At 42.1% G+C, this 22,457-nt stretch overlaps 1 protein-coding gene across 3 annotated transcripts in view; it reads left to right on the top strand.

The window, feature by feature from the left end:
* The window catches only part of LOC308669163 (calcium-activated potassium channel subunit alpha-1), a 463,457-nt gene that overhangs the window by 320,305 nt on the left and 120,695 nt on the right, over positions 1–22,457 (top strand). For all 3 annotated transcript variants that reach the window (XM_081329724.1, XM_081329723.1, XM_081329725.1), the window contains exons 17-18: positions 5,888–5,974; positions 7,254–7,330. In XM_081329724.1, the coding sequence (XP_081185850.1) occupies positions 5,888–5,974; positions 7,254–7,330 (164 nt within the window). The remainder of the gene's footprint in view (positions 1–5,887; positions 5,975–7,253; positions 7,331–22,457) is intronic.

The raw sequence follows: 22,457 nt of genomic DNA, 5'->3' as shown, positions 1-22,457 counted from the left end.
ATAATATCAAGCACCTTATTAAAGATGTCCCCTTGTCCTAAATCAGTGTTCCGTAACCTCAGCTATTTTAAAAGGTGTGGATTTCAGTCTGCCAGGATTCCCCACTGGTCTAAATGGTAGTTAAATAATGAACAAATATTCACAGGACTCTTTTAGATCACTTTCTTTACAATGATATGGATTTTTCTGCCATATAGTTCACTCTGTCTTTCTTTTATCCTACAATGAGAGCCACATTAAGTTGGGAGATAGAAGAATGTCAGCTGACATTTAACTTTCTGGCCAATCACAGTAGGGCTATCATTAATTCTGATCCAACTGAAGTTCATTTGAATTAATATTTAACAGAAAACAATTGAAAATATTACTTCAGGCTGGAAGGAAAAGAAACGAGAATTTCGCTTGCTGTTTAATTACATGCAGCTTTTAGTATTTTAATATGATGTTAATTTGGCAATGATTTTAACAATGGCCATCAATGCTCCATATAGAAATAAAGCATATATATACATATATACATATATACATATATACATATATACATATATACACACACACACACACACACACACATATATATATATATATATATATATATATATATATATATATATATACGTATATACGTATATACGTATATATATATATATATATATATATATATATATATATATATATATATATATATATGGTTTATATATATATATATATATATATATATATATATATGGTTTATATATATATATAAATATGGATTCATAATCAACATAAATTCATTATGATAAACAGGCAAAATAAAACTGAAATGTGGATTGCATTGTATATTAAAAGTCACATCGCAATGGAAGAATACTGAATAATAAGAATAGATAGAAGAACTGTAAAGCTTTTAGTTTTCCCCCATCGAGAACAAATAACTAAAAAAAAAAACCCTTTACTTTGGAACAACGGTAGAGATACGTTTATGTGAAAGTCAGATTTTCTCATTGTCTCCAGACTTGAGAAAATGAATAATTAAATGATGAGTACTCAGGAATAAAATTCAGGGATAGAAATGCCCATCTGATAATTGTGTGACGTGATATCTGAAATTTTCAATAAAAAGGTAAAGGTAAAGGTTCCCCCGCACATGCGTGCTAGTCGTTTCCGACTCTAGGGGCCGGTGCTCATCTCCGTTTCAAAGCCGAAGAGCCAGCGCTTGTCCGAGGACGTCTCCGTGGTCATGTGGCCGGCATGACTAGACGCCAAAGGCGCACAGAACGCCGTGACATTCCCACCGTAGTGGTCCCTATTTTTCTACTTGCATTTTTACATGCTTTCGAACTGCTAGGTTGGCAGAAGCTGGGACGAGTAACAGGCGCTCAAGCAATTGTATGGGACAAAATGCCAGAGAGGGATCTATTTCCTGCATTCAAGGTTAGATTTTGCTATTTGGGGTCCAGCCAAAATGTCGACACTTCCACCCTGCATATGACTTGCTAATCTCCCTGAATTCCCCATGGCTTTTGCATCTTTTTAATCACCATTTTTTAAAAATATGGTTTAAATTCAGGAAATCTGCCTCAACAGAAGTTGCAGGATTCAAGATGTCTGCCAGGCCTAAAGCAGCCCAGATTTCGGACATTGAAAAATGTTACCCATCTTATGAACAATCGGACCCCCTTCCTTGTATTTTGTTTTAATAATAATAACAACCGGGATTTTCTCTTCAAGTCAGTGTTGAGTCCCTGCAATTTTCTTGGCAACGTTTTTCAATGTGCTCTGGCCGTTGTCTCCTTCCTAGGGCTGAGAAAGAGGGACTAGCCCAACGTCATCCAGCTATTCTTTTACCCAGCGCTTATTTTGTAAAAAAAATAAATAAAAGTGCCGAAACTCACACACGTCATACAACCCGCCTTGCCTACCCTACAAGGTTCCATCCAAAAAAGGTGCCGGAACTCCATTCTGGGTATTCTATGACCAAAAAAAAAAATCCCTGCTTGTACCCCAGGTAAGACTAGAACTCACATTCTCCCAGTTTCTAGCTTGGCGCCACCTTAACCACCACACCAAATTGATTCTGAACTCAATATTGATTAATAATAGAACTAGCAAAGGCACTCAGACTTATATACCTCTTCGCAGAGCTTTACAGCCCTCTCTAAGCGGTTTACAAAGTCAGCATTATTTGCCCCCAATAATCTGGGTCCTCATTTTACCCACCTCGGAAGGATGGAAGGCTGAGTTAACCTTCAGCCAGTCAGGATCGAACTCCAGGCTGTGGGCAGTGAATTAGTTTGCAATACTGCATTCTAAGGGACGTGGTGGCTCAGTGGGTTAGGACGCTGAGCTTGTCGATCAGAAGGTCGGCAGTTTGGCGGATCAAATCCCGACTGCCGCGTAGCAGAGTGAGCGCCTGTTACTCGTCCCAGCTTCTGCCAGCCTAGCAGTTCGAAAGCATGTAAAAATGCAAGTAGAAAAATAAGGACCGCTACGGTGGGAAGGTAACAGCGTTCCGTGCGCCTTTGGCGTCTAGTCATGCCGGCCACACGACCACGGAGACGTCCTCGGACAAGCGCTGGCTCTTCGGCTTTGAAACGGAGATGAGCACCGGCCCCTAGAGTCGGAAACGACTAGCACGCATGTGCGGGGGAACCTTTACCTTTACTGCATTCTAACCACTGCACCACCATAGCTCCTTCCTATAATAATAATAATAATAATAATAATAATAATAATAATAATAATAATAATAATAATAATAATAATAATCTTTTATGCAAATATATGCTAATAATTATTAAGCTCAGAATCATCCTTTGGATCTTTGGCTTGTCTCCTAAAACAAATTAAAAATTAAAAAGCAAAACATTTTGCTGCATTTCAAAAAAAAAAGATAAAGAAAGAACTTCCATATTTGAAAATAAACCGCAGGTTAAATTCAATGGCAACTGGAGTTTAGCTGCTTCATAGAGGGGAAAAAAAATTTCCCCTCTTTTATATCATTCACACCTATTGCTAATTGCCTTAGCAACAATCAAGGAAGTGGTAAAAGAGGTTTTAGATGGAATTAGACGGGTTGACCTGGTATTGAAACCCTCTTGTCATTATCGATCTAAGGAAGGGGAAGTGGAGATTTTGCTATTAATGCCAATTATTTTTCTCTTCTCCAACGCAATAGTGGAGATGCTGGATGCTTTAGGCCTGATAGTAAATCTGAAAACAGTTTCCACTTAGCAGCATTAGGTCTAACCACAGGTTCTTCCTGCAAAATTATGTGCCCTTCAGATATTTCCAGAAGAATACCATTTACGGGTAGATAGCAGAAAGAAGCAGGATCCTTTTACTCTCGCAGATATTCGCAGGAAACTCTACCATGTGTATCTTGCACTGTTTGTGCCCTGTGTTCATATCTATGTGCTTTTGCTGTCTCGTTCCCTTAAAACATGTTTTCTACTAAGTCCCAATTGATTCTAATCACGGCAGTCTTTGTTTCCTACAAACATTGCATGCATGTTTAACTCTTTTTTTTCCTGACTTAACAAAGATGAAATTGTGAATTGAGAGAGAGAGAAAAAAACAACCATCAAATTTCCCTTAGAAGCTCCGTCAAACTGCTTTGAAAGTGTTCATTTTCAAAATGCTTTGAAAAGGGTTTGCGGAAATCCTTCAGACCTCACACATACCGCTCTGGTCCTTCCTTGAGGCATCAACATTTCACCTGAAATTCACGTTACACAAATTCGTGCTGGGAAAAAGATGATCTGCTTTAACAGAAGCCAGAGAGGCGTAAGATGGGAAGCACGCTTCCGAAACGCATTTAGTCCTAGAAAATAAATATTGCAAGGGGGTTGGCTTTTTCAGCAGCACAAACGAATCACAACAACCAATAACTGCCCTTGTGTAAACCAGAGGTCTCCCAACCTGGCCACTGTAAGACTGGTGGACTTCAACTCCCAGAATTCTCCAGCCATCATCTCTGAAAGTTGCCAAGTTTGGACATACCTGGTGTAAACCATTAGATCTTATCTTGGACCATGGCATTAAAAGTTAATGCAAAATTGCCTAGGCCTACGATTTTTCCAGGAAGAAACCAATTTTGTGAATTCCACCCGTACAAGCATTTTGTTGAGCTACATTAACCTCGTGCTTTTTTTGAAACAATACGAATTCTTCCTCCCTTCTTCCCCTCTTCCTTCGTAGGATGTATTCCATTAAAATAAGAAATGCTAAGAAAGTGGAGCAGGACCAGGTCATGGGAATATGCACATGGGACATAGAATCATTTAGTCCAGGGGTGTCAAGCTCGCAATGTCACGTGACGTATTGCAACTTTTTCCCCATTGCCGGCAATGGGGTGGGCATGGTTTCGCCATGAGGCCTCCGGCCGGCAGGCTAGCAACTTGACACCCCGATTTAGTCCCGTTAAAACAAACTTCCTTTGAAAATCTTGACATTCACTAAATACTGTACGAGACCAGGCGCATTCTTACAATGTATTCCACATTACATATTTGTCAATTACATTTTTAATCTGTCTAGTTACCAAAGTTTTCTAAGACCTGGGTCTCCAGTCTGGGCCGCTTCAAGACTTGTGGACTTTCAACTTCACGTCCACAAGTCTTGAAGTTGCCCAGATTGGAGATCCTTGTTCTAAGAGGATGATGAATCTGTATGCAAAGGAAAATAAGACACAGTAAACTATAAACATGTTCGGTTGGGGGGGAGGGGATATTTCTCGCGGGATGAGCATATATGACCGCTTAATATGTGGTTGATGTGTTCGCTTGCATCCCAGTGGATTTGGCACCTTCTCTTGATGTCACGTGTTTGGAATTGATAGAACATTCAATACTCAGTGGGGGAAACCTGTAAATGTCTACCAAAACTTCCATTATTTACAGATGTGCAAGTTAAGTTACTTCATGATAGCTGTCCACGTTCACCCTCTCTTCCTCCCAAAATCAGGGTCTAAGACCCAGACCTGGCTCTGTTAAAATGTACCTTGGTTTGTCCAAAGTCTTCATTCCTGTTGAAGAACCTACTAGGTCAGGAATCCAGAAGTCAGTCCGATGAGATTAGTCTCAATCTTGAAATGTGGTTGATTTCATTTTTCGCGCAAGGATGAGTCGCTTGTTTTGATTCATTTTCATTCTGAAAAAGGGGCTTTGGGCTGGAGAAATGATTAACCATGATACCCGGTTTCTGTTTTCTTTAGCAATCGTAAATGGTTGTCTTGTACCATTCCCCCTGAGCATATAAATAAATATGAATGTATGTATTATGCTATAACTCATGTGATTGAGAGTGATGGGGGGGCCATTAGTAACACCCCACTTCAACAGAAATTGGCACAAAGGGGCTAAGCTGCCCGAAGACTGGGGGGCTGTTTCCTCAAGCAAATGCTTTCCATGGGAATCATTTTTCCTTGCATCAATCATAATGGTTTTGTTAATATTTATCCCAAAGCAAAAAAACAAAACAAAACAAAAGCTTTTTGTACTTTCCCCCCCCCCGCCACTCCCTCTTTCTACCCCTAACTGAAGTCGCTCAGGCCTTGAGCAAAGTTTTAAGATAAAGACTTGAGTTGAACTCGGCTTCAGCCTCGATGTTTCGATGCAGCTCGTGCTTTGAAACCTTTCGTTAAAAAAAAAAAAGGCTTCTAATTGCCTTTTTTTCTCTTTCTTTTTTTTTGGGGATTTGCCAAACTAATGGGCCCCCTATAATGAAGCAATAAGAAATAATGAATTTGGTTTTGCAGCTGAAAAGTAGCACGCTGCTACAAGCATTCTCTCTCTCTCTCTCTCTCTCTCTCTCTCTCTCTCTCTCTCTCTCTCTCTCTCTCTCTCTCTCTCTCTCTCTCTCTCTCTGATTCCTGTTTGTCATTTTGTTCCATTTTACTGGCCAGCATATTAATCAATCCTGGGAACCACGTGAAAATTCAAGAAGGTACGCTAGGATTCTTCATTGCAAGTGATTCCAAAGAAGTGAAAAGGTAAATGTTTGATCACTCTTCTCCTTCTCCTTCTCCTCCTCCTCCTCCTCCTCCTCCTCCTCCTCCTCCTCCTCCTCCTTCTTCTTCTTCTTCTTCTTCTTCTTCTTCTTCTTCCCTCCAAGATCCCTTCCAACTTCTTCTTCTTCTTCTTCTTCTTCTTCTTCTTCTTCTTCTTCTTCTTCTTCTTCTTCTTCTTCTTCTTCTTCTTCTTCTTCTTCTTCTTCTTCTTCCTCTTCTTCTTCTTCTTCTCCTTCTTCTTCTTCTTCTTCTTCTTCTTCTTCTTCTTCTTCTTCTTCTTCTTCTTCTTCTTCCTCTTCTTCTTCTTCTTCTTCTTCTTCTTCTTCTTCTTCTTCTTCTTCTTCTTCTTCTTCTTCTTCTTCTTCTTCTTCTTCTTCTTCTTCTTCTTCTTCTTCTTCTTCTTCTTCTTCTTCTTCTTCTTCTTCTTCATTACAGGTAATCCTCTTTGTATCTCTGCAACTGACCCTAACATGTCCCTTGTTAAGCCAGAGAGTTAAGTGACTTTTGCCCCATTTTATGACTTTTCTTGCCACAATTATTAATTGAATCACTACGGTCGTTAAGTCAGTCACACATCCTGGGGACGATAGAGAAGAAAAAAAAAACATATACATGCAATTCTCTTAACTGCGTTGAGCTGAAATTCTCCCCAATCCACAGAGCGTTCAGAATCTAAGCCAAGTATAGGTTTTTAAGAAGAGACTGGAACGCCATATGTCTGAAAAGGTATAGGTTCTCCTGCTTGAGCAGGGGGTTGGACTAGAAGACCTCCCAGGTCCCTTCCAATTCTGTTCTCCTGTATTCACCTGCAAAGGTAGCGTGGCCCTGCAATTTCCAACCATAAATGCTATCGTTCTGCATCTCTTCCACAACCATATTTGAATTCCTTCAGAGCATTAATCCATGTGAAACTAAGTGGAACAAATAGTCTTTTTTTAAAAAAAAAATATATGCATAAAATATTGAAAATCAGGGCCCTTTGCAACTGCCTTTTCTCTGCCAAGAACGGTTTTTCGTCCCCACCCCCCTCTCATGTGTTTGGATAACTCACACAACCACCCAAGCTGGGATTTTGAAATGAAGTGTCTCGTAGCCAATGTTTCCTTCCTTAAATGTCTAAACCTTTCCAAAGGTTAAAGGAAATTAAGGCTGGCGTGTTTTATTAATTTGGCGCTTTTCGCGGAGAGGAATTGCAGAGCTAATTTCATTTGTATGAATTAAGGGAAACGTCAGTTTTATCCACTTTCTCCCTCCATTCCAGGGCCTACTTTTATTGCAAGGCGTGTCACGATGACATCAGTGATCCCAAAAGGATAAAAAAATGTGGCTGCAAACGACGTAAGTAATTTTTAATCCACAACACACCCTTCTTCTTTCCCCCACCCCACCCCTTCTAGGCTTTTGAAAAAAAAATCAATGATCACTCTAACCCAGTTTTCTGGGATTTATACACGGACTGAAGGTGGGTAGGGGAGCAAAAAGTAAATTTGTACCACTTTAGCACTACAGCCAGTCCTTGACTTAACAACCGTTCATTTAGTAACCAAAGTTACAACGGCACTAAAAAAAAAGTGACCTAGGACCCATTTTCCAACTTACAGCCCCTATGGTCACATGATCAAAATTTGAGTGCTTGGCAACTGACTTGTACTTAATGACAGTTGCCCTGTCCCGGAGTCATGCGAGCGCCATTTGTAACTTTCCCAGTGGCTTACGATAAACAAAACCAATGTGGGAAGCCAGATTCATTTAACAACCGCATGGTTTTCCTTAAGCAGTGATTCCCTTCATAATTGTGGCAGAACAGGTCATAAAATGGAGCACAAACCGCTTAACAACTGCCCTGCTTAGCAACGGAAATGTGGCCAATAAGTCAAGGACTTCCTGTACTGTAGGAAAGCTATAGTGCTGTTACCCATCCTTGCCTCGTCTTTGCAATCTAATTTCTTTAGGAAATTATTTTTAAAAAATCATTTTAATGTGCGCTGTCTCTGGAACATTTATGCCGTTCGATCCTTAGAACTTCAGTTCAGATTTTGGGGCTTGTTTTTTTTTTACAACGTAGTTCCAATAAGCCACGTCAGGTTTTGGGTGTTTGTTTTTTTAAAAGTTAGGCTTATCCATATCTCCTTATTAACTATCCCGGCTGAGAGGAAGATAACAGTGGAGAAAGATGCTGGCACTTTTTTTCCTCCTCTTGAAAAGAAAATTAAACATCTGTCTTGGTCCATGTCACTTTGCTTGGCCCTTCAGAAACGAAAGTTTTCGTGGCTTAATAATGTTCCTCGGAAACAAGAAAATGCTCATACGTATCAATTGTTATGCATCTCATCCTGGTCACGCTGATTTTCCATGTAGCCTACAGACCATACAAGCTACCATTAAGTTACTGGATCAAGATCATGGAGAAAGCTTCTGGCATTTTGAGGAGGGGGGGGCGGGTCTAGGACAACTCGCCACGGCCAACTTGCGGTCACTGTGGGACAAATCATCTTGGCCAATTCGTCATGGGACAATTTGCCGCTGAACAAGAGTTGCACTAATAGCGAAGAAGTGTTGGAATATAATCGCTGAGGGAAGGGTGCCGAAGGAGAGACAAAACGAAACCTGAATGACAAAAAGTAAAACAATCCATTAGTTTAAACAATTAAATTGAATTGGGGAATGGTTCCGCGGCGAATTGTCCCACGGTGAGGTTGACCACGGCAAGTTGTCCCATAGCGAATCGGTCATGCAGAGTTGATTGAAGTCAGTTGGCTGTGGCAAATCGGCAAGTTGGCTGCAGTGAGTTGCCCCATTCCACTTTGAGGGGGGTATGACTAGATTTGGAAAATAAACCATCATTTCCATTTCATGAGAATTAATGGGGCTCATTTCAGACAATTTCAGTGGTACCGAGAAGCTGCAGGCAGCCATGACAACTGATCGAAATAGGCTTGATTTAAAGCACTGTATTTCTGGCATAAACCAAAGGCTTAATTTAGAAGAACGTTAATACTCCTGCCCCCCCCCCCCCGCCCCAGCCCACCCAGATTTGCTAAACCTAGAAAAAGAGAAAAAGAAGGCCGGAGAGCAAAGTTTTGTAAACAGGTGAATGAAATGCAAAAGAACATCTTCTCTGCGGGAAAAATACATATAATTATTTTGGCATTAATTGCATGCAGCTTCCTGGGCTAGTTGAAAGCCAAGTTCTTTAATAATGCATCTGAGGTTTTACATCCCTTCAGAGGTTTCTGAATATTAGCTTCGGTATTGTCAGGGTCTCAAAGTAAGTCTGACCTACATAGCTATTTGTCCAAACCTGTTAAGCCAAATATTAATAATTCAGCAAACAGCTCTGAAGCTTCACGAAACCAGGGGTAATTAGAGAATCTATGTTGGTTAGAAATGAATTTCTTGCGCAAAGATCCATACTGTAGCGAGGCTGCGAGGTGTGATGTGTCTGGTTTTGCATCTTATTTTGATTCCTAATTTTCTAATTTTAATTTAAATTGGAAAGAAAGGGAAAAAAAAAGATTTAGCTCTGCGTACACATTGCAATTAACCCAATGTACTTTTGTTAACATTTGAGTTACTGAAACTGGTTTCAGCATTCGTGTGCCGCTCAATAATGTCATTTTTTTTTAGTAAAGCAACAAGTTCCATGTTAGGGTGTTTCTGACAGGAGGGAGATACCTGCCCCCCCAAAATAAGCATGCATGATTCCTCCCCCCCAAAAAATCTATGAAACTCTTTAAAGTAAGCTTTTAACAAAACTCTTGTTGTATTTGTGCATCTGATTCCCATTGATTGAGCACGGCAAGATTCATCGTTAATTGATCCAAGTTTATGTAGCTGAATTACACTTCTAAAATTTTGGACACAGCCATCGGAGATGAAAGATCCAGCTGAAGTGCTGTGCTTACTCATTCCTTTCCTCCTTGTATTAAATCATTTTGTTTCCAGCTGGGATCCTTCCTCCTTTGCAAGATTGCGTGTGCACCGTTATTTATGAAGAAGATTTGCCTGAACAGATGATGATTATTGACAATGTTGTGATTTATTTATTTTTTTCTCTTGCTGCCTTGGAACACGGCCCATACTATATTTTAACTACACACTGATAGTGATCTATTGTGAGTAACAATGGGTTCCTTGTAGCCCAGAGTGCAGTCTGTCTTCCTTCCAGTGGAGAATATTCATTTGTTCTCTTCTTTCTTTTTTATGTTGCATGAAGCAGTGGCGTCTCCTATCCCCATGACGTTTTATGCCCATGTAAGCCGGGGCAACGTTGAAAAAAAAACCAAAACACCACAGCAATATTTCTTGGTTCTGTTTTGGTTTCGTCCCTCTCTTTTCTCCTGTTTGTCCCCTTCCGATCAACTGTATTTTCATCGCTGAAAATCAGAATGTTACGGCATCTAGACAGAATCGATTGACAGTTAGGAAATCGTCTTGTTTGTTCGTTTGTTTACCAGCTGCTTGAAGCAAACGTAATGGTTGGACGAGGGACTAAAATGGTAGAGATGGAGGCAAGAACTACAGTATAAACCAGTAACTTTCTCCGGCTGGGAAATCCTGGGATGATTATTCTAGGCCAGGGGTAGGCAACCTCGGCTCTTTTAGGACTCATGGACTTCAACTCCCAGAATTCCTGAGTCAGCTGCTGACTCAGGAATTCTGGGAGTTGAAGTCCATGAGTCATAACAGAGCCGAGGTTGCCTACCCCTGTTCTAGGCCATGCGACAAAAATTGTTTTAGGAATACAGATAATCCTCGACTTATGATCACGATTTGCAAACCCAAAATTTAAGCGGGCTTTGCCCTATTTTTATGATCTTTCTCACCACAGTTTACTATTTAGTAAGACAGTTGCAAAAGTCAGTCTGGCCTCCCAGTTGACTTTGCTTGTCGGAAGGTCGTAAAAGGGGACTGCATGCTGGCAGCGGTCATAAGTTTGAAAAACAGTCACATCTCACCATTTCTAGCCTGGTTACTTGAACCACTAAATTAAACAGGTCTCATGATCAAAGGACGTATTACGAGAGTCACAGAGCAAAGCAAAAGGATTTCTTGGGTTTCACGTAGAAAATCTATTTTCGGGAGGTATATAATAAATTTATCGGTGACATTGGATGAAACGTACCTGTGATCTTTGATCCAGGCCAATGTGAACACGCAACCAAATTTTATCTGAAAGGGTGATACAGCTCAAGTGTACAGTAGTGGCGAATCAATTTTACGTTGAACTTTTCTGTCTGTCAATGGACATGGATTAGGGCACCGATGTATGATTTAAAACATGGATGTAAACTTTACAGGCCATTCAGCATTGGGCTGTCAAGCCAACTGAGGTCCTAGGATTCAACAAGAACTTTAGATGTGGTCAAGATAACTTTGATTTCCTCCAGGAGTTTCCCAACTCTTTACACAGCCCTGGAATTCATTTTATGTGACTTGGGGTTTTCATAAGGGACTTCTTGTTAGGGATGTCCTACTTGTCCCCCTCCATTCCCAGCTACTCTTCCAGGAAGTGATCACATTTGCCTCCTTGGTTTAGAATAGCTGGTAGAGATGATGATGATGATGATGATGATGATGATGATGATGATGATGATGATGAAGAAGAAGAAGAAGAAGAAGAAGAAGAAGAAGAAGAAGAAGAAGAAGAAGAAGAAAGAAGAAGAAGACAAAGTACACAGACCTACAAATAGAAATAGAACGACTGTGGCAAAGGCAAGGAAAGGTAGTAGTACCAATAGTAATAGGGGCCTTGGGTGCAACCCCAAAACAACTGGAGCACCACTTGGACACCATCATCGGCATTGAAAAATTCGCCATCAGTCAATTGCAAAAGGCGGCCTTACTAGGAACTGCTTCCATCCTGTGACGAGATCTGTAATACCATCAAACGTCCACATCTGCCTATCCCAGGTCCTTGGTAAGGACTCAGTAGGTAGACAAAAATGCCAAACCCACTCTGAACATCCGGCTGACTGTGCGATGATCAACAACAACAACAACAACAACAACAACAACAACAACAATTTTAAGACACACTGCTATATTTTTTTAAAAAACCAGAAATTGGACTGTTGGGTAACCCTGAGCTGTTCGTTAAATTGTGCACTCAAACAGCATCCCACACAGAATATTAAATCCATGTAATTGTTCCTGTAATGCTGCTGTTCCCTTGTGTGACTTTAATTTCCCTGTATTGATATTTACCTTCTGATCTTGGAGTTGGACTGAAATGGCACTATATCCATCTCAATTCTCCTTCTCCTCCTCCCAGAGTTGGAAGGGACCTTGGAGGTCTTCTAGTCCAACCCCTTGCTCAGGCAAGAGACCCTTCTCTCCTCCTCCTCCTCCTCCTCCTCCTCCTCCTCCTCCTCCTCCTCCTCCTCCTCCTCCTCCTCCTCCTCCTCCTCCTCCTCCTTCTGCTCCTAACAAAGTTGGAAGAGACCTTGGAGGTCTTCTAGTCCAACCCTTCTCTCCTTCTCTTCCTCCTCCTCCTAACAGAGTTGGAAGGCACCTTGGAGGTCTTCTAGTCCAACCCCTGGCTCAAGCAACAGACCCTCCTCCTCCTCCTCCTCCTCCATCTGACAGAGGTTGAGTCTGTCTTTAACCAGCTGCTGTTTGACGATGAACCACTGGAGGTCCTCAGCAGTCCATTTTTCTTCTCATAAAACCCAGGAAAAAAAATAGACTTTGAGACAAAGTGGTAATGGGGGAAAGGAAGAGAGGGAGTATTGAGAATCAGAGGAGGTGGCTTTGTTTCTCCTTGCTTTTATTCGTCAGATTTACAGGACAGCGTGGTCTGGTGCCCAGGATGGTTCTTCCGAGTGTGCACTTTCAGAAGAGACGGCGTTCCTTGAACATTAAGGTGCCAAGACACAAACCCTAATGAAAACATACAGGATGGACTCTCCTCTCTTGCTGCTGATTGCCACATTTAATCAATGTTTATGACGGTTTAATGGGAAATGGCATGTGTCTGGCTGCACCGTCTTTTAACGTCCCACCCGTGTCTTTGGTCTGCTCAATTTTTCCCCTTCCTTCTTGACGCTTCATCTTCGCTCGATGGGCGGGTGCGTTGAAAAATGCTTATTTTTTTTTCCTTTTTCTGCTTGGCGCGAGGGCAAAACCACCCCTTATCAGAAGGAAGAAAGGATACGCATGCGTTTTGGGTGCCAAAAAACCCCCCCTGCTTTTCTGATCTGCAACTGCCTCCTCCGTAGCCAGTTCTTTTAAAATCTTGATTGTCAAAGTTCAATTTTTTTTCCCCTGCATGTGCACAAAGAGAACGCTAGATCGACGTGTGGCCTTCAGAACCACCGATATTAATAATTAAAAAACGGTGCCTGAAATGCATGGGTTTTAAAATGTGCCTTGCATCAATTCCCGGTGTGGGGAAAAAAAAAAGAACAAAAAAATTGTTATTAAGAAAATGGTTCTTGAGTGTTTTTGCTCTCTTGTCTCTTCTCCCTGATCTTATTTTATTATTGCTTTTGGATATAACACAACTAAAGATAGAAATGAAAATGGGGGTTGGTGTGCCAAGCCAGCAGCACGATAATATTATACAGCTGGCGCATCCCTGGGTTTTGCTACAGTCTTTTGATTAATAGGAAGATCTGAGAATCAACTTGATATTCTGGTTAGAGGAACTTTAATTTTTCTTTAACCAGTCAGGGCTTTTTAGACCAATTTTATTGGTCGTGCCTTTAACAAAATGCAAAAAAAAAGAAAGGAATGAATTTATAGGGAGATTCTCAGTCATCCCGGTCGTGGTTGTCCCAAAGGTGCTTTTTCAAGAGGCAACTTGATTTTTCTTTGTTTTTCCTTGAAGACCTTTTGCTTCTCCTCCGAGAAGCTTTTGCAGAAGAACTGAAGAAGCTTCTGGGAGGCGAAATGAAACGTCTTCAAAGGTAAACAGAGAAAATCCAGTTGCCTCTTGAAAAAAAAGCAGCTTTGGGACAAAGGAAGAAAGGTTTTTTTTCCTTTTTTTTCCTTTTTAAAGCTCAAAAAATTTAAATAGAAACATGCAAAAGGTTTGCTTAAAACATTGCAGGAGACTTAGAAAGAGGAAGAAGCCAACAAAAATAGCAAACTAAGAGCTGAATCGTTTTATAGTACTATATATAACCTGTTCCAAAAAAATAAAAATAAAAATCTCATAGCAGAATTCTGTTTTTCTTCCGAAAACCCATCCAAGGAGAATGATCTATGGTGTTTTGACCGAGGCTGATGCTGTATGTTGACAAATTTTAACAGCTGCAAGATAACTCAAAGCGAATGCTAAGAGCCCCAGAAAATGCGAGCAAATTTGGAGAGGAAGGGAAGATCATTCATCCACCTTGATACCTGTTTTCCCACAACCAGGGTATTCTCCCTTGGTTGACAAATATACTGTAAGTGGCAAGTCAACCAAGGCCTTCAAACAGAGCTTGACCCGTTGGGGGAAGATTTATCTTCTCCTGTCTCACTTCGAAAAGAAAAAGCAGAAAAGAGCAAAGCCACAGAGGAAACGTTTTAAATTAAAAGGTGGAGCTGTGATGGTTTCTGTCTAAGGTTATAAAACAATTTTATTTATTCTTTTACTTTTTTTTAAAAAAAATCTCATTTGCTCTTCCAGTTCATGGGGATGAGGGGGGTTTGAGGGGGGGGGGCTGGCTGTGTTCTGTACCAGCCTGCTACCGGCCCTGCAGAAAAGGCAGGGACAACCCCTTTTACAAGAAGGCAAGAGGCTGGAATTACGCCTGCCAAATTTATTACTACAAAAACAAACGGAACAAGACAAACCAAGAAACAGGAGCTTTAAGAAACAGGAACTATCCAAGTGGTTGCCTTCAGCAAACCAGCCCTCCCCACACATTCCCCTTATATAGAGTTCAGGGCGTGGCTTCTCTCTGCCTCCTTCCGAGAAGCCCCATTGCCTTCCTCTGTTTACTCCTAATGGACTGCCTCCTGCGTCGGGCGTCCTTGAACAGGGCCAGCTGTGGGTCATCTTCATCCACGCTGTCAGGCTCACACAGCTGGGTCTCCGTGGTGACCAAGTGGGAGGGGCCTGGCTGAGGGCTCTCATCAGCAAGATCTTCAACCCCCTCAGCAAGGTCTTCAACACCCCCCTCCTCCTCCTCTGAGTCGTCCGACCCAACTGCCGAACCCACAGGCTGACCCTGAATCACAACAGGCTGCCACAATTTGTTTCCAAGTTGTTCCAATTGAATGAGTTTGTGCTAAGTCATTATTAATAAATATGGGCCAGGGCCACAACTATTGGGGTAGGGGTATTAGTGAAGGAAACCGCCTCAAGAGGAATTGGACAAAAAAGGGTGTTTACAGAAACAGCCCGTTGGAAATTCATAAACCTGAAAGCATTGAGACTGACAAACGGGTCAGTTTGCATAGATCTTGGTCAACTGCCTGAAAAAGGGATGAAATGCTTTGATGGACTTTCAAACTGGCTTTTTATCAGGGTGGTTCAACTACCAAATCTACAGATATTTGTTGAAAACACTGGAAGTTGATCGTTGTTTTACCATCTTTCGCCTGACCCTTACGTGGTGCATTCTGGCGGTACCGACTAGGAGAACAGTCTTTAAATGCTGTCCTTAACGTTATTTTAATTGATGCGTACATCACGTCAGTTAAAAACCAGGATCCACGCACCCCGACCGGCAGTCAAATGCCACGATCCCAGATCCTTAATCTCTACCCACACCAAATGGCATCAGTTCGATTGGCGCAAGACCAGAAGCCATCGGCCAGGCTACCACCTGCCATGCTTGTGAGTTCATGGAAGTCTGGCACTCCACAAGCAATTCCATTGACAGACGCTTTGACCTACAACCAGCCTTGGAATAATCCGAATCAACCGCACAGCCAACCAAAGGCAGCACTGACTTCAGCCAACCTGCGCAAGCCCAATGGCCCTGATCTGAGATAACCTCCCCATCACAAGACCCATCACAAGCCTCCCACTGATGACCCCTGACCCACCACAAGACCCATCGCTGAACCTCACTCGACACACCCACCACACCTGAAGCCCTTGTAAACAGAAAGAGACCGACATCCCCTCAACTCCGCTGAAGATGTTAGCTAGCCTGGTAACGAAAAGATCAGAAAGCAACCCACAAGCTCGGAGGACAAAGCTTCAGCCCCTCCTCCTACACCCGATATTCCTAGAGATATTCGCCACTATTGCAAGCTGTACTTATCTACTCTTAGTAGCAGGACCTCTTATTTGAACAAATCAGCTTCGTTCCCCAAGATACAGTACATTTATATTAAATGGAGTTAGGATTTCAAAGAGGTGTGTCATTCTGGGGAAGAAGAAAAAAGAAAGCTAGATCAAATGTAGCTCAAAAACTGTGAGGTCCTTGGTGCTCTCTGAGCTTGCTTGTTTTCTTGCAGACGTTTCATGACCCAACTAGGTAGCATCATCAGTGCTAGAAGGGGGTGGGGTTTGCAGAAGGGAGAAGGAGGAGGAGGAGGAGGACGACGACTGAGGGGTCCTTGGTGCTGTTTGAGCTTGGTTGTTTTCTTGCAGACGTTTCATTACCAAACTAGGTAGCATCATCAGAACTAGAAGGGGGTGGGGTTTGCTCTCTGCTCCCTCCTAGCAATGAAGATGCTACCTAGGTGGATTATGGAACATCCTCAGCGAAACCACCAAGCTCAGAGAGCACCAAGGTCCCCACTGTTCAACCCTGAGGTGCAAATATTCTCTCTTACCAATAGCTCGAAAAAGCCACCAAAAGTCTAAATAAGCAGTGTATTTCGTACCAGCCGTTTGTAAAATAAGATCAATGTTTTCTCTTCTAATTTTATTTTTTTAATACTCTGCAGAAACCTTGAATGGAAACACAAGAGTTATAGCTTTGAACTGCCGTGTGGAAATGTCTATGGAGATTCTCCGTCATCCAGGTCATAGTTATCCCAAAGATGCTTTTTAAGGAGGCAACTGGACTTTCTTGTTTTTTTTCCTTCGAAGACATCTCGCTTCTCATGCAAGAAGCTTCTTCAGCTCTGACTGGTTGGTGGGGAATGGAAAGGTTTGCAGGAGTATAAATCTTTCCATTCCCCACCATCCGGTCAGAGCTGAAGAAGCTTCTGGGATGAGAAGCGAAATGTCTTCAAAGAAAAACAAGGAAGTCCAGTTTGCCTCCTGAAAAAGCATCTTTGGGTGTCCTGTGGGGGGAAAAAAATATTAAAAACAATGGTTATCTTCCCCTGAACTGACATGATGTGATTAATAAACATAATGCTATTTTCCTATGGGTCAAGATTGTCACCCTTATGTTGTGTCCCTTGCATGACCTTCCAGCTGCATTGTTCTATCTAGCCTTTCCATTAACCTGGTCCTCTTCCTCTCCTCCCATTCAACCATGGTTATAGCCAAGATGTCCACGTACGAGAGACTCAAACTGGCATGTTGTTTTGATTGTGGCTACTCTGACACACGCATGTCAGACCGTGTGCCTTGTAACATGGACACCCTTGAGAAAGCCTTCCCAGTTTCTTCTGTCTCTGTTAGTGATTGCTCCACCACTTTACGTGCCTGTAAGTTTTGAACACCAAGCACGCCTTGTTCCATGTTTGTGGTGCCTGTGGTTCCATCGCTGTCTTGTGCTGTCCGTTGTGGCTCTGTTGCTTCCGTGGGTGGGGAAGTGAGGGTTTCAAATGGCGTGGACCCTTTGGTTCTCGTGGCTGTTTTAATTTATGACATCCTGTATTTCCATATCTTTCAATGTATTCTCTCTCTCTCTCTCTCTCTCTCTCTCTCTCTCTCTCTCTCTCTCTCTCTCTCTCTCTCTCTCTCTCTCTCTCTCTCTCTCTCTCTCTCTCTCAACAAATGCAATCATATCTTTAATTGCTGCTCCCTGCTCTACCTGAGAGCTTTTCAGAGAGAAAATGAGCGTCTCGGTGCAATTTTGTGCAATTTTGCTTTTTAATTAATATGCACACCCTAATGGTTGTTCACTGCTTTACTATTAGCTGTAGTGGGGAAATTATGTTCCCAGACTTTTGCAGTAGATCGTGGTTTAGAGAGCATTTTAGGCAAATTCAGTGTAATTCATGCTGCGTGTAACACAAAAAGTGTTTACCTGTGTAACTTCCTTCTGCCGATGTGTCGACAGGTTCATCTTTCATCTGAACTAAGTAATATAATTTGGCTATTGTCGTATGCATTGTCGATACCCATTCCTAGTTGGTGGCTGTCACTGACATTGTCCTGACTACACAATTCTTTTCAGCGCAAACGTATTTCCACCTCTATTATTTTGCCAATCAATAAGCAACCGTCGCAAAAGCTGTGTGTTTAGTTTAGGTTTCCCATGCCAACCAGCTGTCACAATTAATAAAAGCCTCATTATGATAGGAATTGCAGGGTCTGAAGTGATCCAGAACTGTCAAACTCCATGGTTGGAGTGTACTAAGGTTCAGACACTCCAAATTGATTCATATATTCATTCCTTCAACAAAAAAAGTCGATTTGACAAATCGCATTGATGGATTCAGTTGAACCCCGCCGAATCAATTTGGAGGCATCCTACACGCGCCAACTTGCATGTGCTAATCCAGTGGATGGATTTAAAGGTTTACCTCGGATCTGCTTTTCACATCCATTCAAACGTTCAAAACAAATCGAATATAGTTTGCACACCTCTACCATGTACAGGCTCTGTTAGCTTTCATTGCATGAAGTTGATTCATTTTATTCGATATTCATTCTCAAGAGAGCTGGGTCATTTTTATGAAGTCACGTGGCCATGATTTGTAAATCAGCATTTTTGCTGATTTCTGGGGAAAAAACAAACAAACTTGGCCTTTGGAGAGAATAGAATAGAACTGGAAGGGACCAGACCCCCCCCCACTCAAGTAGGAGACCCTATATCATTTCAGACAAGAGGCTGTCCAGTCTCTTCTTAAAAACCTCCAGTGATGGAGCATCCCATGATTACTGCTACGTTTGTAAGCCGCCCTGAGTCTTCGGAGAAGGGCGGGATATAAATGGAATTAAAAAAAATAAAAAAATAAATAAAATTTCTGGTGGCAAGCTGTTCCACTGGTTAATTGTCCTCACTGTTAGGAAGTTTCTGCTTAATTCCAGCTTGATTAGTTTCCATCCGTTGCTTCTTGTCTTGCCTTCTGGTGCTTTGGAGAATCATGTGACCCCCTCTTCTTTGTGGCAGCCCCTCAAATCCTGGAATTCTGCTCTCATGTCACTCCTGTTTCTTCTTTTCTTTAGACTAGCCAAACCCAGGTCCTGCAGCCGTGCTTCGTACGTTTTATTGACTTTGTGGATTCTATGTGGATCTATCAGTCCAAACCACAAAAACAGCTCCGATCAAGTCACAGATAACGTTAAGAGTTCAGATTCCTTTTAAATCATGGAAAAGTAGGGGCTGTTTCCTACTCTCGCTCTCTGCCCCCCCCCCTTGACTTCTCTCTTTATTTGGCCAATATGTTGGTATGGAGATTAACCACAATAAAGCCTGATCGTCTTAATGGAGGAAAAAGTTTGTCACAACTTCGCTTGTGTGGTTTCTTGACAACTGCACTCATAAAGTGCCCATTCGCTAGAATTGCTAGAATGGTACTAAACAGTTTCTTTAAATTTATTTATTTTATTTATTTATTTTATTGGATTTATATACCGCCTTTCTCCCGAAGGGCTCGGGGCAGTGTACAGGGCAGTTAAAACACAATATACAAAGTTAAAAATAAATTAAATTAAATCAGCCCCAACAAGTTAAATTAAAATAGGTGTGATTTGTTTTTTGCAAAAAATCTACATTAATGCTGGAATGGGACAACTCACCACAGCCAAGTTGCTGCGGGACAATTTAACAATTCAGTTTAATTATTTTAAATTTAAAAAAAAATATTTTTGTCACTCGTGTTTCATTCTGTCCCTCCTTTTTCATCCTTTCTTTAATGATTCTGCTCCACCATTTCTCCCCTATTAGTGTAATTCTTGTCCCACGGCGAATTGTCCCACGGCGAGTTGTCACACAACCCCATTAATGCAAAGTTTTTAAAACAAAATTAGTCCTAGGCTAATTTTGCAGCAGTCCTAAGCTGCATTAACAAAGGGACAGAATCAAGGTCACGTGAAGCATTACTACCGCTTTATAAACCCTTAGTACAGCCCCACTTGGAATACTGCATCCAGTTTTGGCCACCACGATGTAAAAAAAGACATCGAGACTCTAGAAAGAGTGCAGAAAAGAGTAGCAAAGATGCTCAGGGGACTGGAGGCTAAAACGTACGAGGACCGGTTGCAGGAATTGGGCATGTCTAGTCTAATGTTCCAATACTTGAGGGGCTCCTACAAAGACGAGGAGATCAACCTGTTCTCCAAAGCACCAGAGGGCAGGACAAGAAACAATGGATGGAAACTAACCAAGGAGAGAAGCACCCTGGAATTAAGCAGAAACGTCCTAGCAGAGAGGACAATTAATCTGAGGAACAGAGGTTGCCTTCAGAAGTTGCTCCAGCACTGGAGGTTTTTGAGAAGAGATTGGACAGCTATTTGTCTGCAATTGTAAATAGGGCCTCCTCCTTGAGCAGGGGGTTGGACTAGAAGACCTCCAAGGCCCCTTCCAGCTCTTGTTATTCGATGAAATTCTACCAAGTCCATAATAGTGAGGTTCATAACAGCCAGCCCTGTAAATATGGCCTGATGCATTTTCTACCCATTGCTTTATTGGTCCCGCAAAGAGAAAAGGCGTAACGTGGACCGCTGGCTATTTTCATTCTGATCTGTAGTTTTCGAGGAAAGGAAGGAACCGCTTAACCTAAAAAAAAAAAGTTTGAGACATAATTTCTCCCACACCTCTAAAGTTCTGCTTTTGAAAAGCATGTTAGCCACACACTGCAGTCAAACATAAAAGCCAGAATAAGAGTTTGGAAGGGATTTTGTTTGTTTTGGAGGGGGGGGGGTTTCTCCTCCTCTTGCCCCACACACCTTCCATCCATCATCGCCTCGTCAGACGAAACCAGATTTAACTCTCCTCCGTGTGAGATCACTCAGCTTTGATAGCTTAATAAGAAACAATACAGGCTTCCACACCAAGCCTGCTCTCTGTAAACCAGGGTTAGTCGGTTAATAGTGCGGTCGTGTAAATCTCTGCCTCTCTTGAGGAAGACACCCACAACTACACACACACACACACACACACACACACACAGACACACACAGACAAAATGTCCCTGGCAGGGCTTCAAGGGGAATTGGTGTTTTCCTTCCAGTGAAATGACCCATCTTGACGAAGTCTGCTTAACTCAAAAGAGCGGGCTGGGCTCTGGCAATTAGAAGTGGCGGTAACGAGGAATCAAAGGGAGGTCAGATCCGTGGATAAGATTACCTTTCTCACATTCTTCGCTTGTTCTGAAAATCATCCTGAATTAGTGTCAGAAGGAGGCTCCGTCACTTCTCCCTTTTGTCTTTCCAAGCCAGGGCTGCGGTGTTTCCCAAGACACTCATTAAAGATCATTATATTATTACAGGGCTGGCTTTAGTCACACAGACACCCCTCTCCGGCAATCAAGCCTGTCTGCTTTTAAGATGGCTTAATGTGTTTTTCATATTCTTTTTGCTCTCCCTGGCTTTTTTTCTTTTTCTTTTTCTTCTTTTTTTTTTTACACGGGGAACGATTGCGAAGAATGATATTTAGAAACCAGAGCGAGCAAAAAAAAACGCAACTCTGCTCTTGCAAATGGGATGGCTTCCATGCTAATTTGGTTCTGATCCTGCAGGATGGCTCGCGCAAATTCCAGTCCAGTGAAGAAAACTTACTGGCCTTTTCCATCATTCTCCCGGGGCTGGTCAGAAAGAACTGGATGTGGAGAACAGCAAGGTTTTACACCTAGGCAGGAGAAAACCAACGGTCCATGTTCAAACTTGGCAAAACCTGGCTCAAAACCAGTCACTGTGAGAGGGACCTTGGAGTCCTAGGACTCATGGACTTCAACTCCCAGAATTCCTGAGCCAACCATGCTGAGGGGAAAGGGAGAGGTTTCCAAGCTGAGCCATGCTGGCTCAGGAATTCTGGGAGTTGAAGTCCATGAGTCCTAAAAAAGCCAAGGTTGCCTACCCCTGTCCTAGGGGAAGATCACTTAAACGTGAGACAGCCGTGTGTGGCGGCAGCCAAAAAAAGCTAATTCAATCCTTGGTTGTATAAATAGAGGCATAGGATCAAAATCACGTGACGTGTTAGTCCCGCTTTATAAAGCCTTAGTAAGGCCACACCTGGAACACGGCATCCAGTTTTGATCACCACATTACAAAAAAGAGGTTGAGACTTTGGAAAAAGTGCAAAGGAAAGCAACTAGGATGATCCAAGGCCCGGAGACCAAAACATGTGAAGAACGGCTGCAGGAGTTGGGTTTGGCCAGTCTAGAGAAAAGAAGGACTGGGGGGGGGACGTGATAGCAACGTTCCAGTATTTGAGGGGCTGCTACAAAGAAG

Source organism: Vipera berus (genome assembly GCF_964194415.1).
Source record: "Vipera berus genome assembly, chromosome: 5".
Lineage (NCBI taxonomy): Eukaryota > Metazoa > Chordata > Lepidosauria > Squamata > Viperidae > Vipera > Vipera berus.
Note: the sequence above shows the minus strand (reverse complement) of the source record. Positions and strands in the feature narration are given on the sequence as shown.